The sequence below is a fragment of the Harpia harpyja genome, chromosome 5 (genome assembly GCF_026419915.1).
Source record: "Harpia harpyja isolate bHarHar1 chromosome 5, bHarHar1 primary haplotype, whole genome shotgun sequence".
NCBI classification, from domain to species: Eukaryota; Metazoa; Chordata; class Aves; order Accipitriformes; family Accipitridae; genus Harpia; species Harpia harpyja.
The window spans coordinates 40,954,087-40,967,506 of NC_068944.1; the positions used below are offsets into that span (position 1 = coordinate 40,954,087).

A 13,420-nucleotide genomic window follows, 5' to 3' on the forward strand; every position below is an offset into this window, starting at 1 on the left:
AATAACTTAAGATACCCCCCCAAATGTAAACAACAAAAAATGACCATTACGCACCTAAAGAGCAAAGACAACATCTTCTGTAAGGACAACATACTTCAGAGCATGGAAACAGACCTTTCAATCTAGACATTATAGGAATCCCTAGAAGCCAAAACATGCAGACTTCCGACCAAAACACACACTTTCCACCGTAATTCCAAATTTTCTCCAGAGACTTCCGCCAGAATATAATTTTATCACTGTTTGCTGGGAAGCCATACCAGCGCATATTCAGAAATTTAGGGCAGTGTTCACAAGAAAAGCCTCCCTTTTGTCCTGATAGTTATAATGACCCTTTCTGTAGTATTTCCAACACGGTCAGATGAAACAAAATACAGCACAGTTCATCTTGTCACTGATGTAATGTGGGCTGGGAACAATACCGTGGAAATGAAAAAGCCAAGGATCTTTGTCTCTTTCTAGACGGACTGCCAAGTCTTAATAGTTGGAGGGAGAAATAGCTCAGCATCCCAAGTAAAACACTGCAGTGCATGTTCATTATTTCAGTAAAGTCATTGCAGCTTTTGGCAGCCCCATAGGAAACTCAGACCCTTCAAAGAAAGCCCAAGCTAAAAAGCTAGGAAACAGCCCTAGTTTAAAAATTACAGAGGAAACAAATAACTCACTGGCTCTGGAAATAGACCCCACCGCTCGCATTACAACCGACGCTAAAAGGCTAACCTCCACAATGACTAGCCGTAAACCTATAAAACGCTGCGTCTTCTCGTCACCGCCACCGGCACCGGGCAGCAGTCGGGGAAGGCGCGACCGGCGGCTCGGCCGGGGAGGCAGGCCGCTCGCCCCTGCCGCCGCCGCCCCCCCCCCCCCCCGCCGCAGCCCTCCGGGCGTCCGCGGGGGCAGCCCCGCCGCACCGCTCCGGCACCACCCGCTCCCCGCTGACCACGAAAGCAGGTCCCGGCGCACGGCTGAGGGGGACCGCCCGCCCGGACAGGGGGACCGGCGGGGCGCCGAGCCGGCCGCCGCGAGGCGGGAGCCGGCGGGCCCGGTGGCGGTGCCTACCTGCGAGAGCTGCCGGGGGTTGGGGCAGCCGAAGAGCGCGGAGCTGGAGCTGAAGCTGATGGCCCCTCTGCGGCTGAGGACGTGCTGCGGCACCGGCCTGTCCAGCGGCAGCACCGGTAGCTGGTAGCATACTTCCATTGAAGAAGCCTCCGTGCGCCGACCCGCCGCAGGGCAGCGGCCTCGCCCGCCGCCGCACCTGCCCGCGCAGGGCTCGCCGCAGCGGGGCGGCGGGGGGGAAGCCCGCGGCAAAAGCCCGCGGGGGCCCGGCGCCTCCTCGCCGCCCCCGCACCCCCCGGGGGGTCGGGCCGGGCCGCGCCGGGCCCCGGGCCTTTGTCCTCCGCCGCCAAAGCCTGGCGGGAACGGCCGCCGGGGGCGAGGGGGAGGCGGCGAAGCGGGACGCCTCAGTCAGCGCCCGAGGCGGCGAGTCCCGGCCCGGAGCCCGGGGCCGCCGCTCCCTCGGCCTCGCTGCCGCCGGCGGGAGCCGCTGTCAGCCCCGCTGCCCGGCGCCGCGCATGGAGGCGAGGCCGGCCTGGGGGGGCCGCTTTGGGTGAGACACACGCCGCGCTCGCCCCTATTGTCCGGCACGGCCGGGAGGGGGAGGAGGAGGAGACGCCGCTGCTGCTGCTGCTGCCGCCGCCGCACGGCCCTGCTCCGCCGGGGGGAAGGGGCTGGGCCCTCGGAGAGGGGACTCGGGGAGGAGGAGGGAAAGGGAAAGGAGGAGGAGGAGGAGGAGGAGGAGGAGGAGGAGGAGGAGGAGGAGGGAGGAAGCCTTCGCCCCGCCCGCCCCCACTCGGAACAGCCCCGAGTGCACTGGCCCAGGAGGAGGCACAAGCCCGACGGACTCTGCGTGGGTCGCGCGACGGGCGACACGCAGCGCGTCATCACGTAACTACCCACTCTCCCCTTTCTCCCGCCCGTGCGCAGCAGGGTGGCTCGCCGGCGCCAGCGGGCCCCGCGCGCCGCGGCAGGCGCATGCGCCCTCCTTTTCGCGCCTTCGGTGGCGGCCACGGCCAGCGGCGAGGCCGGGGCTGAGGCCGGCGGGGGCGGACGGTTGAGGGGGCGGGCTGGGCTGGGCCCCGCCCCGCTCCGCGGCCGGCAGCTCTGCCCGCGCAGGGGCGGGAAGCGGCACCTCCCTCCCTCCCTTCTTTCCCGCCGGTGGGCTGGGCACGTGTCCTGCGCGGCGCTGCTCGGTCGAGGCCTGAGGGGGCTGAGCCCGGGGGGCTGCAAAGGCCGTCGGGGGGGGGGGTTGACTCGGTGCCCGCGTTTACCGTCAGTCCTCGGTGTACCCCGCCCCCTCCGGCTGTGCCCTGAGGGCTGGGGGAGCCTCGCTGAGGGTGGGGGCGGGGCGGTCTCCCCGGGGTGCGATCCGGCTTCTCCGGCCGTGTCCGCGGGAGGCAGGGCCGCGGTCGGTACGGCCTGGCCTTGAGCGCCGGGCTTGCGCGGCTACTCGAAAATGGGACGTGGAAAGACGGTTTTGTGTAAAATGTATTATCTATCAAAAGCAGTACACGGAGGAGTTTGCATTTGCATTTGAATCCTTGCTGTTCGTTTTTTAGAGTGTGGAGGGGTGGTGTTTTCGAAGATGCAGAGGTAAAAAGCATGTAGTTTTTGTTAAGGTAAAATATGAGATTCCTGGGAAACCACACAATTCCGGGAATTAGACTTTAAGGAAGAAACAGAATAATTCATGAGGTGGTCTGGTCCACAGCTATGTACATCACATTAGCTGGGACACTTGGAACTAAACTTTGCTTCATTTTTTAGGACTAAGCCTCCCTTTGTCTCTCCCTGCAGCTGCTTTTTTTCCATCCTTTCATCTTTTTTATCTCTCCATCATAAACAAAATCCTAAATATAGCATGATAGGTAAGGGAACATTTCTGTTCTTTGAATAATATATGAAGTGTCTGTACCCACTTAAAAATGAGATTTTGCAAAATGATTCATATGATTTAATTTTGCCTAATACATTGTTCTTCTAAGTGCTTGCTTACTGGCAGAAGGGTTTAGATTTCACATGATAACAGTTATTTATAGGCAATGACATGGCTTTGGAGAAACCCATTTGGAAAGAATAGGTGGTTTGTGTGGAGGATTTTCATCTGTTTGAACTAGCTGTAGAAGCAAGAAGTTTTATAGCTGTGGATTGATGGCCATTACACTCTGAGTTACAAAGTTAACAAATGCACCTCCTTCTTTTGCAGAACTGCAGTCCTACGTTGTCTCATGGATAGCCACAAGGATATATGGACACCTGAGAAAGGACACTGGATCAAGTGCCTCGCCTTAAAAGCTTTCTTCAGCTGCTTTTCTCCCATTTCTTGAAAACGTCACAAGCGTTCACAGTATGATTTTATAATGTACGCATGCAATAATTCAAAATATAATAAGCACGTAATAATTCAAACATACTCAGCCTTCTTTTTTTTCCATTAATTAAGGTATGTCAGGTTTTCGTCCGCATTCCTTGACAGTTTACTAATATATGGCCTGTTTACATTAAATCAGTGGTGCATTTCAGTTACTGATAGAACTCCATCAGCTTCACTGGAGTCAGGATTTCCGTCCCCCATTCATTTTTCAAAATTGCTTTTGGTTCTTTTCTACTAATAACAAATTAGTTTTCTGTACTCAGGTAGGTTGGATTTTTACTCTAGTCAATCTAAAATTCAATTTATGAACAATATATCTATCGTGTTTTGTAGGGGAAAAAAAAGCATATTCTTACTTTTACAGCATATACTTAGTGTATATTTCAATCCTACAAGGTCAAACTATAAATAAAGATTATTGATAATGTGTTTTATGGTTCCTATCAGCTTTACATACTTTCCATCTGACTAGTTAAAACTAGTTCTTTAACACATTAGTCCTCAGTCTGAGCCAGTATATCCTTAAATAACATAACCAGTGTTTTCCCTCGCTAATAATCAAATTATCTTTCATCTCTAATTAATGTTACATAAATACGTTTAAGGAATCTGAAATACATTCTTATGAAGTAAGCATAGATTTCCAGGCAGTGACTGATTCCATAAGTGTTCTGCTTTCAGGACACAAATTACTATTTTTAGTAATTTTGAGTAAGTACAGAAGTTACTAATGTTAGCCAGGCAATGATTTCTTGTATGAGTTGACAAGGAAGAATCCCGCCTCAGGATGATAGATGAAGCCTTAGAATTACTGCGTAAGTCACATATTTTCAGCCTAAATACATTTGTTGCAAAAAGAATTCGTGTTCTGTGTTTTACATCCTGCCTATTCTGTCTGCTGTCTTGTCTTGCTGCAAGTTGAGAGCTTGTAGCACAGAAAAGAGGTTTTTACTTATTTTTGTTACAGGGGTATAGCAACACCAAAGTGTTCATTCACAGCATCTTGTTTGAATTAAGTTGTTTTCTTTGTGAACCTTGGAGTTTTTTGAGCACCACGGATGCACTTCTTAAATGCATCATATGACATCATGAGATGCCATCGTTCACCTACGTAAGCCCTGTGTATTGTGGCTTCTTTATCATGGCAGATACAACCTTTAATAGAGACTACACATCAGAATTTATTCAGATTTAGGGAGCGTTAAAGTTTCAATGATTCTTTTCACATTTACAGTTAACGTCTTTTACACATCATTATCATTTTCAGGGTGCTGTCTAGCAAAGAAGCAGCGTTGCTGACAGCCAGATTTATCACAAAGAAGGGCACTCGTGAAACTGGAGAGATGGAAGATCACAAAATCAGAGTTGGTTTAGTTTCCTGGTTACTATGAAAAGAGTATGAAATCACACAGGTACTGCAGCAAGACATTCTGCTGGGCTAACCGCGTGGCACACAGTGCCACTCTGGGGCACAGCCAGCTAACACTGACAGTACTGAACAGTCTGAACAGAAGACGATGCTTTTCCCATGTTCTTGTACAAAATAGAAAATAAAGATCCTCAAAGGCATAACGTACTTGTGCTTTGAAAACACCCTAAGAACACAGAAAATATTTATTTGTACAGGTACATGATCAAGACAAGCACAAGAGAGCTTTTAGCTTTTCTTCTTAACTAAAGAAGTTACATGGTATAAAAGGCAGGGTTATTTCCATAGACAGGAAAAATGTCTTTTCATTTGTTATGTCATCAGTAACTGCGTTCTTACATGTTGTTTTTGGCAACTGCCATTTTTCTGGCATATCAGGATACATCCTTTTTTTCTACCCAGAGTTATTGTCTGAGTGAATACCATATATTTCCATAGGACTTCCAGACATCTGGCAGCCCAGTTGAAGTGTACTCCTGTCTCCATTTGGTGTTTCCCTTACCTCTGTCGTGCCCTGGGTCTGCATCAGGCTTGTTTGTATTTTTGTGGCAATGCGACATTCTTGAATCTTGTTTGGCTTGCCGTCCCCTTTACCCGCAGATCATTTTCTGCAGAGCTTTTAGCCATCCCCTCTGTGCGTTTGTCTTTGCTGAGTGGGATAATTTGTACTTGCCTGTACCTGAGTGCATTGCGATTTCCTCAACCTGTTTTTTTCGGTTGGTCAAGATTGAACACTAGTCCTGTCCTTCAATATACTTACAGCCTTTCCTGGCTCTCTGTCATCTCCAAATTTAATAAGCATGCTCTCAAAATAAGTCAGGTCAACAGTGGAATTTCTATGAAGGAGTGAGTCCAAGATCTGGAAGAGACCTGAAGAATGGTATTTAGTATATCCTGTCAACCTTTGCTAACTCCTCTGGGAACAGTTTCCAATCATTTTTGCACTCATATTGCAGTAGCTTTATCTACTCCGTCGCCCAGGTTCATCTTTCCTCGCTTTAGAGGCTTGACCTAGAGAGTAGTTGCCTAAGGCTAATTTCATAGTCAATAATTAAGGGAAAGACAGCAGGCCATTCAAGTAATTCTTTGAAGTTGCCTTTCTCTTCACTGAAAAGAAGCAACACAGCACAGCCTTTCTCCTAATTTAGATGCTTCGGTTTGTGTCCATGAAGTCAATCAAATGAAGTGGGATATGTGATTTTGTTTATGGTAGTGTCAGGGTGGACCGTGTAGAAGGGCAGTGTCAGCCAAGATGAGCTGTGTCAGGTGTACCATGTTCCCATCAGCTACAGGTTTTGTCACTCTGCTCCAGAGGCAGATTAAGTCAGTTTGACTTGCTTGGGCAGACTGCTTGTTTGCTTTTGCTTCAATTTCTGGTATTTTTAATATTATATTGAAAACTATTTAGAATATTTTCAATATTTGTAATAACTTCAATTTCACTAAACTGACATTGGCTAATGGACGTGTACCAATTCTGCACCAAAACCAGCAAGCTGGAGCACAAAGTTAAAAAGAGTGATCCCAGAGGATTTCAGTTTTTCTTTGCTTCTGCCCTAAGAATTCTCCACTATGCTTAATTTAAGACTGGAGTTTTACTGACAAGTTATAGTCTCCAGGAACAGGGACTGACTGTGGAAACAGGCTAACAGAAGTCAGTTTGAACACAGCTGCAGACTGTCAAAAATTTAATATCGGTTCAAAGACAGCTTTTTGTAACTCCACTGAAGATATTATTGGGAATAACAGCATGAAAAGGTGATTCTTTTCATGCTGTTATTCTTTCTTAAATGCATTTCTAGAAAACTTGCTCGAGCACATACAGCTTAAATGGTCTCAGCTATTGAAGTTCTGGTTTTCTCAGTGATTATGGTTGTCTGGACAAAAATCCTCATACTACAGTAGCATTAAAATGACTAAGGGCGTTGGTGTCAGCATAAGCCTGTGGAGAAAGCTTCTCTTTGTGTCATTTTTACATGCATAATAACAGCTGATGCACAGAATATTTTTAATATCAGAGTGGGAGGATATGAGAACCCCAGGTGCAGTTTCAGAGGTGCAGCTTACAAGTTTAATGGTGGTGTTAGAAGCTGAAATTCAGCTTTTTGTGTTGGTAATGGAAGTGGGTTTGGACCGCTATGAACAGACGTAACGAATGCATTGCACGTTTGCCAGCTGAATCATTTCTCGACATACCATTCAGCTTACAGTACCTGGTAGCCTCCGTGATAAGCTGTAGAGCATCTTTCACCCGTTCAGTCTTTAGAAAATGTAGTGGTTTATTTTGATTTGGATTTGTAACCTTTTTTTATGTTTTATATGTTGCCCCAATACCTCATTAAAATTGCACATACTTTCTAGATTTCTTTACACGAAGGCGTAATTTTCAGCACAGTCTTAACAAGGATTTTTTAAAGCTGTTTTGACTTGTATTTAAAAAAAAATAATTAAGTAAGAAGTCCCATAATTAGGGACTGAGAGTTAGGTTTGGATTTGGAGGTTGTATTTAGGTTCAAAAGACTCCTGGCGTCCCATCTAATTCTTTACTGGCCTATTGGCATATGGTAAAGCTGTCTTGTAATATGAAAACTGAGAATATCAAGTACTGCTACAAATGAAATAATGAGCTAAAGTTCCTGCTTACCAACTAGGCTGAAGCCATGGTGTCTTATTAATCTCACTGTATTGCGTTGTCAAAAACTAAAGGAAAGCAATTTGTTGTTTAAAGCTCAAAAATGAGACCTTTCTTAATAACACTGGAATTTTTCAGCCAAAGAACATTTTAATTTATTTCTGGTTGTATTAAAGATGAGCACACTCCCTTGTTGCAGAAGCTTATTTGTATGAGAATGTAGAATAGTTGCTTTTTTATATATGCTAAAACTACTGGAAAATTTCTAGCAACAAAAAGGACACATTAACAAGTCTCCCTTTGGTGGATGAAGCAAATCAGAAATGGGAACTGGAGTAACCTGCAGCGTTTTCACATCTGATAATTTGGATGACTACATGCAGGAACCTAGCAGTCTTTATATTACACCTACCTTCCTCTTGCACTGTGGCTTTTTTACTATTCAATTTTATTTTTATTAAAGTGCCATTTTGTGCAATTATTCCCTCACAAAAAGAGTTAAGTTGAAATAAATATTAACTACGACTAGAATTAACAATTACATCCAGAGGATCACATTAGTAGTAAAAATATATACCAATTAGTATTCAAATTAAATTACTCCATTATATTCCAAGTGGTTATTTTTTTCTGCCTTTTCAAAAGATGCTCAAATATCCTATTTTAGTTTCTCCATTAAATCTGAGCTTGCATCAAAAATTAATCAGGTTTCATCTTTTTGTGCTTGCTTTTTAGCTAATTGGTGGGACTGCTCTTCTATCAAAACTTATAGCAGTAGAAGGTAATCCCATTCCGATCATCCAGTCAATAAAAGTGAGAGGATTAAATATTTGCAGCAACTCATGTTTTTCCACCATGTAGCATCCTGACATTTCTTTATGAAGGAAAGAATGTGTCGGGGTTAGCATTAGCATGACTTCTCCTTGAAAGTCTGGAAAAACATCTGTCATTCTGCCAGTCTTCCCATTAACTACCTGAGCAAATGCAGCAAGATTTCATTACTTTCACGAGACTACCTCTGGTTTTATTTAGGTTTATTCTTTGCTAGACCTTTTGTTTTTAACAACAGCAAAAAGGTAGCTGGAATCCTGTCTGACTTACAACTCACTAAATTTCTCTGTGCTTAATCCAATTAAAACTGGAAGGAATTTTGCCAATATGTCAACAAAAATGCAACAAAGCGATGAGAGGGTTAGTTTACAGAAATTCCTGAATTCCTTTGTCTTGATCAAATGAAAGAAAATTGTTCTTGTAAGACAAGTGCATACTAAAAGGATTAACTCTGATAAACTGACTTTTGTGTCCAATAAAAGCCAGTCTGAGTACGAAGAGAACATTTTTTGATCAATTTCTTAAGAGCAGCTTTGCATTTAATTAGAGACGAGTTTATTGTTTAAAAGCTGAGGGGGGGGGTAGTGCACTAAAACACAGAGGCTGGGCCTCTTAATGGTGTGGAGTGCACTGGAAATGTGGTTTTATAATACATCTGTGCTAAGCTAGATGCTGCTGTGCAGAGAGGCCATGCCCCTCCATCTCACTCCTCCTGGCTCTTTGCTCCTACCAGTACTGATGCTCAGCTCTAGAGTAAGCCAAGAGAGTTTAGGGAGTTAAGCTGGCAGAAAACAAACCTTAGCCCCCCCCAAAAAGTGGGACGAGCCAAACAGCAGAGCTGGTACGAGGTGCAGGTATATAACTGGCGATGGCAGTGCCCCTTTTGGAGTCAGCCGGCAGTTAGACCACATCGTCTGTATCGTAAAAGCTCACCTACATGGTGTAAATCAGGATTATGTAAGGGATTACTCAGATACTATATAGTTCAAAAAGTAGTTCATTTTACAAAATCTAGTTGTAAAATCTCACATAAAGATATTCTTTGGAATATATGTGTAAAATATATTGATATATGTAACAGGTGAAGTATGTAACATATATATGGAATATATAACTTATATGTGGAATATGTATGTAACGTTTATGATACAAGACAGGCATAGCAGAATTTGTGGCGAAAATATGGGTTAATTGTCATAAAGTATTAGTGGTACAAAGTATATACTTAATTTTATGCATGTTCTTACATGCTTTGCTGAGTTGGGATTATGGAGAGCACCCTCCAGTCATGTGTCAAAACATCAGTTAAATCTACATAAATCAATACCATGTCAGCAGTTTTCTAGATTAAATTACATGACTAGAAGTTTGTAGACTACTTTTTACAAGTACAGGCCTAAGAAAATAAGCAACTTTTATAATGTTTAATCTCACCTTGGACTCTGAATATTTGTTAATATAATTCTTTACTAAGCAATTTCATTCTAAAATGTACAAAATCTGAATAAATATACTAGTTTGCAAATTGTTCAAAACCTGCAAGACAGCGTGTTTTATAGAATACCTAAAAGCAGGGAAAACCATGACATCTGCTCAGTTGTGTGCAGGAGGTTTTTACTTATACACTCAATTTATAATTACACAAAATAAGTAGAAAAAACATATTCTGCAGTACCTGTAATTTGTCTAAAAAGACAGAAAGAGTGTAAAGCCTCTAAAGAAAGATCCTGATACTTTGCTGCAGAGTACAAAGATTTGAGAACCAATAGGCCCAGATAGCTTAACTTGGTGAAAGATTGCTGCTGATCTTGAACTGGATGATCTGTGGGCATGCTACATGTCATTGCATCTGTAGCCAAGATAATAAATTCCCAGATAATGGGAGAATTGACTTTAATTTGTTAGAAGTCAGACCTAATACTAATACACTGTAAGTCAATACCATTTGCATTACAAGTGACTGGTTTACTGCAAGATATGGAAAAAAATGTACAGCATGAAGCTGTGCTCCCAAACAGCATATGAATTCAAAGCATAATTGCTTTGTAATTCAATTTTCAGATATATTTTTGGTTTCTTGTCACTTTATTGTGTCTATATGCTGGAATGTCCATTTGCGGAAACAACTGATTAAATAGATCTTTCTAAACACTACTTGGAAAACATGAACAAATATTCATCATGCAAACTTACCTATAATTGCCACTTCTCAAATGTAGGAACAAACATTGCTTTGTATGTAATTTGCAGCAATACATTAATTTAAATTGCATGTGACTTTTAAATAATATGCAAATAGGAAAAGGAAGAATTGGTGAAATCCATTCTTGCAAATTGTCTATTTTGAATTGTGACATCAAAAGTTGATGATGAACGATTACAAAGTCAGGTGCCTAGCACCAGTAGAGGAGATCATGATGTGAACAAACAGTAGCAGCATATACTGACTGTTACCAGGTAATACATAATATGGATTCTGTTCTGCTCTAATATGACATACATACTGCAGCAAATCATTTCACCTTTCTATGACATAGACTCCATGCACCCACTAGAAGTCCTTGCAATAGTTTAATACTAATAATATACTAATAACTTTAGTACTAATAATATAATACTTTCTACTTGCCGTAAGAAGGCTTTTGCCCAGCTTCCCAGGAAAAGCTTCGTATCTCCAGGTTTGTGATTTTGGAATAGAACAAACATGTAACTGTGCAAATTTGGAGAGTTAGCTGTTACTTGATATTCTATCTTCCATTTGTTAGAATTGTACAAAGCTTCATGCATGAGCTCACGCAGGGTTAACCTTGGCTGGGGACCCGTGGTGCAGCAGGGCAGCTGTAGTTCCCGAGGACTGCACATGCCTTCTTCAGTAGCTTAGGTACTCTGGTGCTAGGATACCACGGTTTGGGAATCCCTGTCTAATATTTGTGAATTGTTTTGAAATAATATTTTGAAATAACATGTAAAAGTTTGAAGAGCTGGTTTTTAAGGAAAGCAAGAAAATAAAGTAACTTGCTTCCCCTGAAGTGAATCATCCGCCCCATGATTTAAAAAAAAAAAAAAAAAACACTAAAAAACCCACAAAAAACCTGTAGAATTTAATGTGAGTAAAACCCACAAGGTTCCCCAGTCACGTAGAGTAATTTATGGAAAATTTTATAAATGAGAGCTGCAAATGATTGGGTGCTCATTTTCTGTCAATCTCAATCAGGAGTTCTGTCACTGATTTGTAGAGGGCTGGGATCTCACCTTCTGAATCAAAAGGACATTAAAAATTATTTTGTAGGTTTTATAGCAGCCATAAAATTCTTTATTGAATTCTGTGTGATTTCCATAAAGTCCATAGGACTCTTCGATATAATAAATGCCTGGTAATTGATTTGCCTAAACTAAGGAATATGAGTTATGCTAAGGCCTGTGAATATTTACCCCTGAAGATTGTTTTCTGGTAAAGCATAATTCTTCAGTTATTGATCACAATTACCACTGAATTTTGTGGCCTGAATTCTCTATTGCAATCAATAGATAAATCATAAAGTTGAAAAGTGCATGATACTCTTTAGCAGGGAATAAATGCCAGCACTCTATACCTTTACAATTATATTGACCTTATTACGGACAAATCAGCTGACTTGGAAATAAGCAACTGCTAAGCAGCGGCCATAATTTTAATACTGGTTTCTTGCTCAGAAGGACAGCCCGCGCTCTGTTGTCACAGCTGCCTCACTGAAGTTTGATCACACAGCTGGATCACGCACCAGCGACTGCTCCGCGGCTTTGGCAGCTCGTTCCTGTTACACTAAGTTTTTGTTTCTCAATCATAAGCAAATTAAAGCAGGCAGCTGCAAAATCATCAATAGGTTAAATTCATTAGCTGTTCTCGGTATGAAATAAACAGGAAAATGAAGCTCTCCTTGGTCTTAATTAGTTCTTATAAAAGTTGGCAGGGAAACAAAGACATTTGTCCACTCCTTTATTTTCATAAGAGACTTGCCCGAAAGAAAAACCTCAGACATGTAATTTCCTTTTTTTTTTCCCTCCCCTGCTTAATGCTCTCAGTCAGAGGCTAACCCAGCACCCTCCCTCTAAGGGTAGAAAGAAAGGTGGTTTGGCAAGGGGTTATGCTATGTCTCTTTTGTGCGGATCGGGGCATGTTCTGGGGAGCCTGCACAAGCTGTTTCCACAGTGATAGGCCACATTCTGTATTTACAGTCTCCCGTACGGCTAATTCATCTGCAAGAGAAGCTTTAGCTGAGCACTGTGGTTCCACAATCATTACCGCTGGCTCTGGGCCATGCCACATCACCCAGCAGTACAAATTTGATCTGGATCAGGTGTGGGCACATGATTACATTTTTGTCAAATTAGCAGAGTGCTTCGTGAGGATTTTATGCCGCCTGTCTGCTTTTATCCTGGTTGCAGAGGAACACGCGGTGCCGGAACCACAGAGGGTTAGGGCTGTGTGGGCAACCAATGCCTGCTGTAGCAGTCATCCCGCCACGGCAAAGTTAACCTGTGTCAAAGTTTTGTTTGAACAAATTGAATTGGCAGAGAGCGTCTCAACAGGAGCAGCGCATTGTGTCACGCACCCATGGCACTGTAAAGCTGGCAGCAGAAGCCTCCAAAATATTTAATACGCTGTCAAACATTGGCCTACCCTACAGCCACAGACAAGTCCAGAGGAGCCTTAATTCTCCTAATTCGTGCTATTTTCCACAGAATTTACTTGTGCTTTGCACTTGTATGGTATCCTGGCCCCTACATACTTTTTAAGGTGCGGTTTTGTGGTGTCCTGAAGACAATGTAAGACTTTACTGCTGCTGAAAAGGTGTGATGTCACCACTTCCATTGCATCAGCTCAGGTAATGATGCCAGTCACGGAGTGAGTCAGACTAGCAAGTTGATTTAACTGAAAACTAAGAAAAAAAAAAAGAATAAAAATCAGTGAAAGTTTGGACTGCTCCTTTGCTGGCAGCCCTCAGATTGACTTGAGCCAACTGTAAGCCCACGGGTTCAGACTTCGAGTTTCAGCTCTGACTATTTTCCAGCTGAAAGGTCTTGTCATAATAAGGGCAGGAAAAACCCCTAAGAACAG

General features: G+C 43.3%; 2 protein-coding genes and 1 long non-coding RNA gene across 7 annotated transcripts in view; 2 read left to right on the forward strand and 1 right to left on the reverse strand.

Moving 5' to 3' along the window:
• Window positions 1–1,858, reverse strand: part of PDE7A (phosphodiesterase 7A) — a 78,434-nt gene extending 76,576 nt beyond the window's left edge. For all 3 annotated transcript variants that reach the window (XM_052787385.1, XM_052787386.1, XM_052787383.1), the window contains exon 1: window positions 1,060–1,858. In XM_052787385.1, the coding sequence (XP_052643345.1) occupies window positions 1,060–1,197 (138 nt within the window). In that variant the 5' untranslated portion in view covers window positions 1,198–1,858. The remainder of the gene's footprint in view (window positions 1–1,059) is intronic.
• On the forward strand, window positions 1,833–3,467 carry LOC128141946 (uncharacterized). Of its 2 annotated transcripts, none has more exons than XR_008235227.1 (2): window positions 1,833–1,944; window positions 3,263–3,467. It is a non-coding gene; the product is annotated as an uncharacterized LOC128141946 (long non-coding RNA). The 2 variants fall into 2 exon arrangements; XR_008235228.1 differs by lacking the exon at window positions 1,833–1,944 and adding an exon at window positions 1,954–2,924.
• Window positions 3,468–4,703: 1,236 nt separating this feature from the next.
• The window catches only part of DNAJC5B (DnaJ heat shock protein family (Hsp40) member C5 beta), a 54,935-nt gene continuing 46,218 nt past the window's right edge, over window positions 4,704–13,420 (forward strand). For both annotated transcript variants that reach the window (XM_052788516.1, XM_052788517.1), the window contains exon 1: window positions 4,704–4,842. The gene's annotated coding sequence lies outside the window, so the exon portion shown is untranslated. The remainder of the gene's footprint in view (window positions 4,843–13,420) is intronic.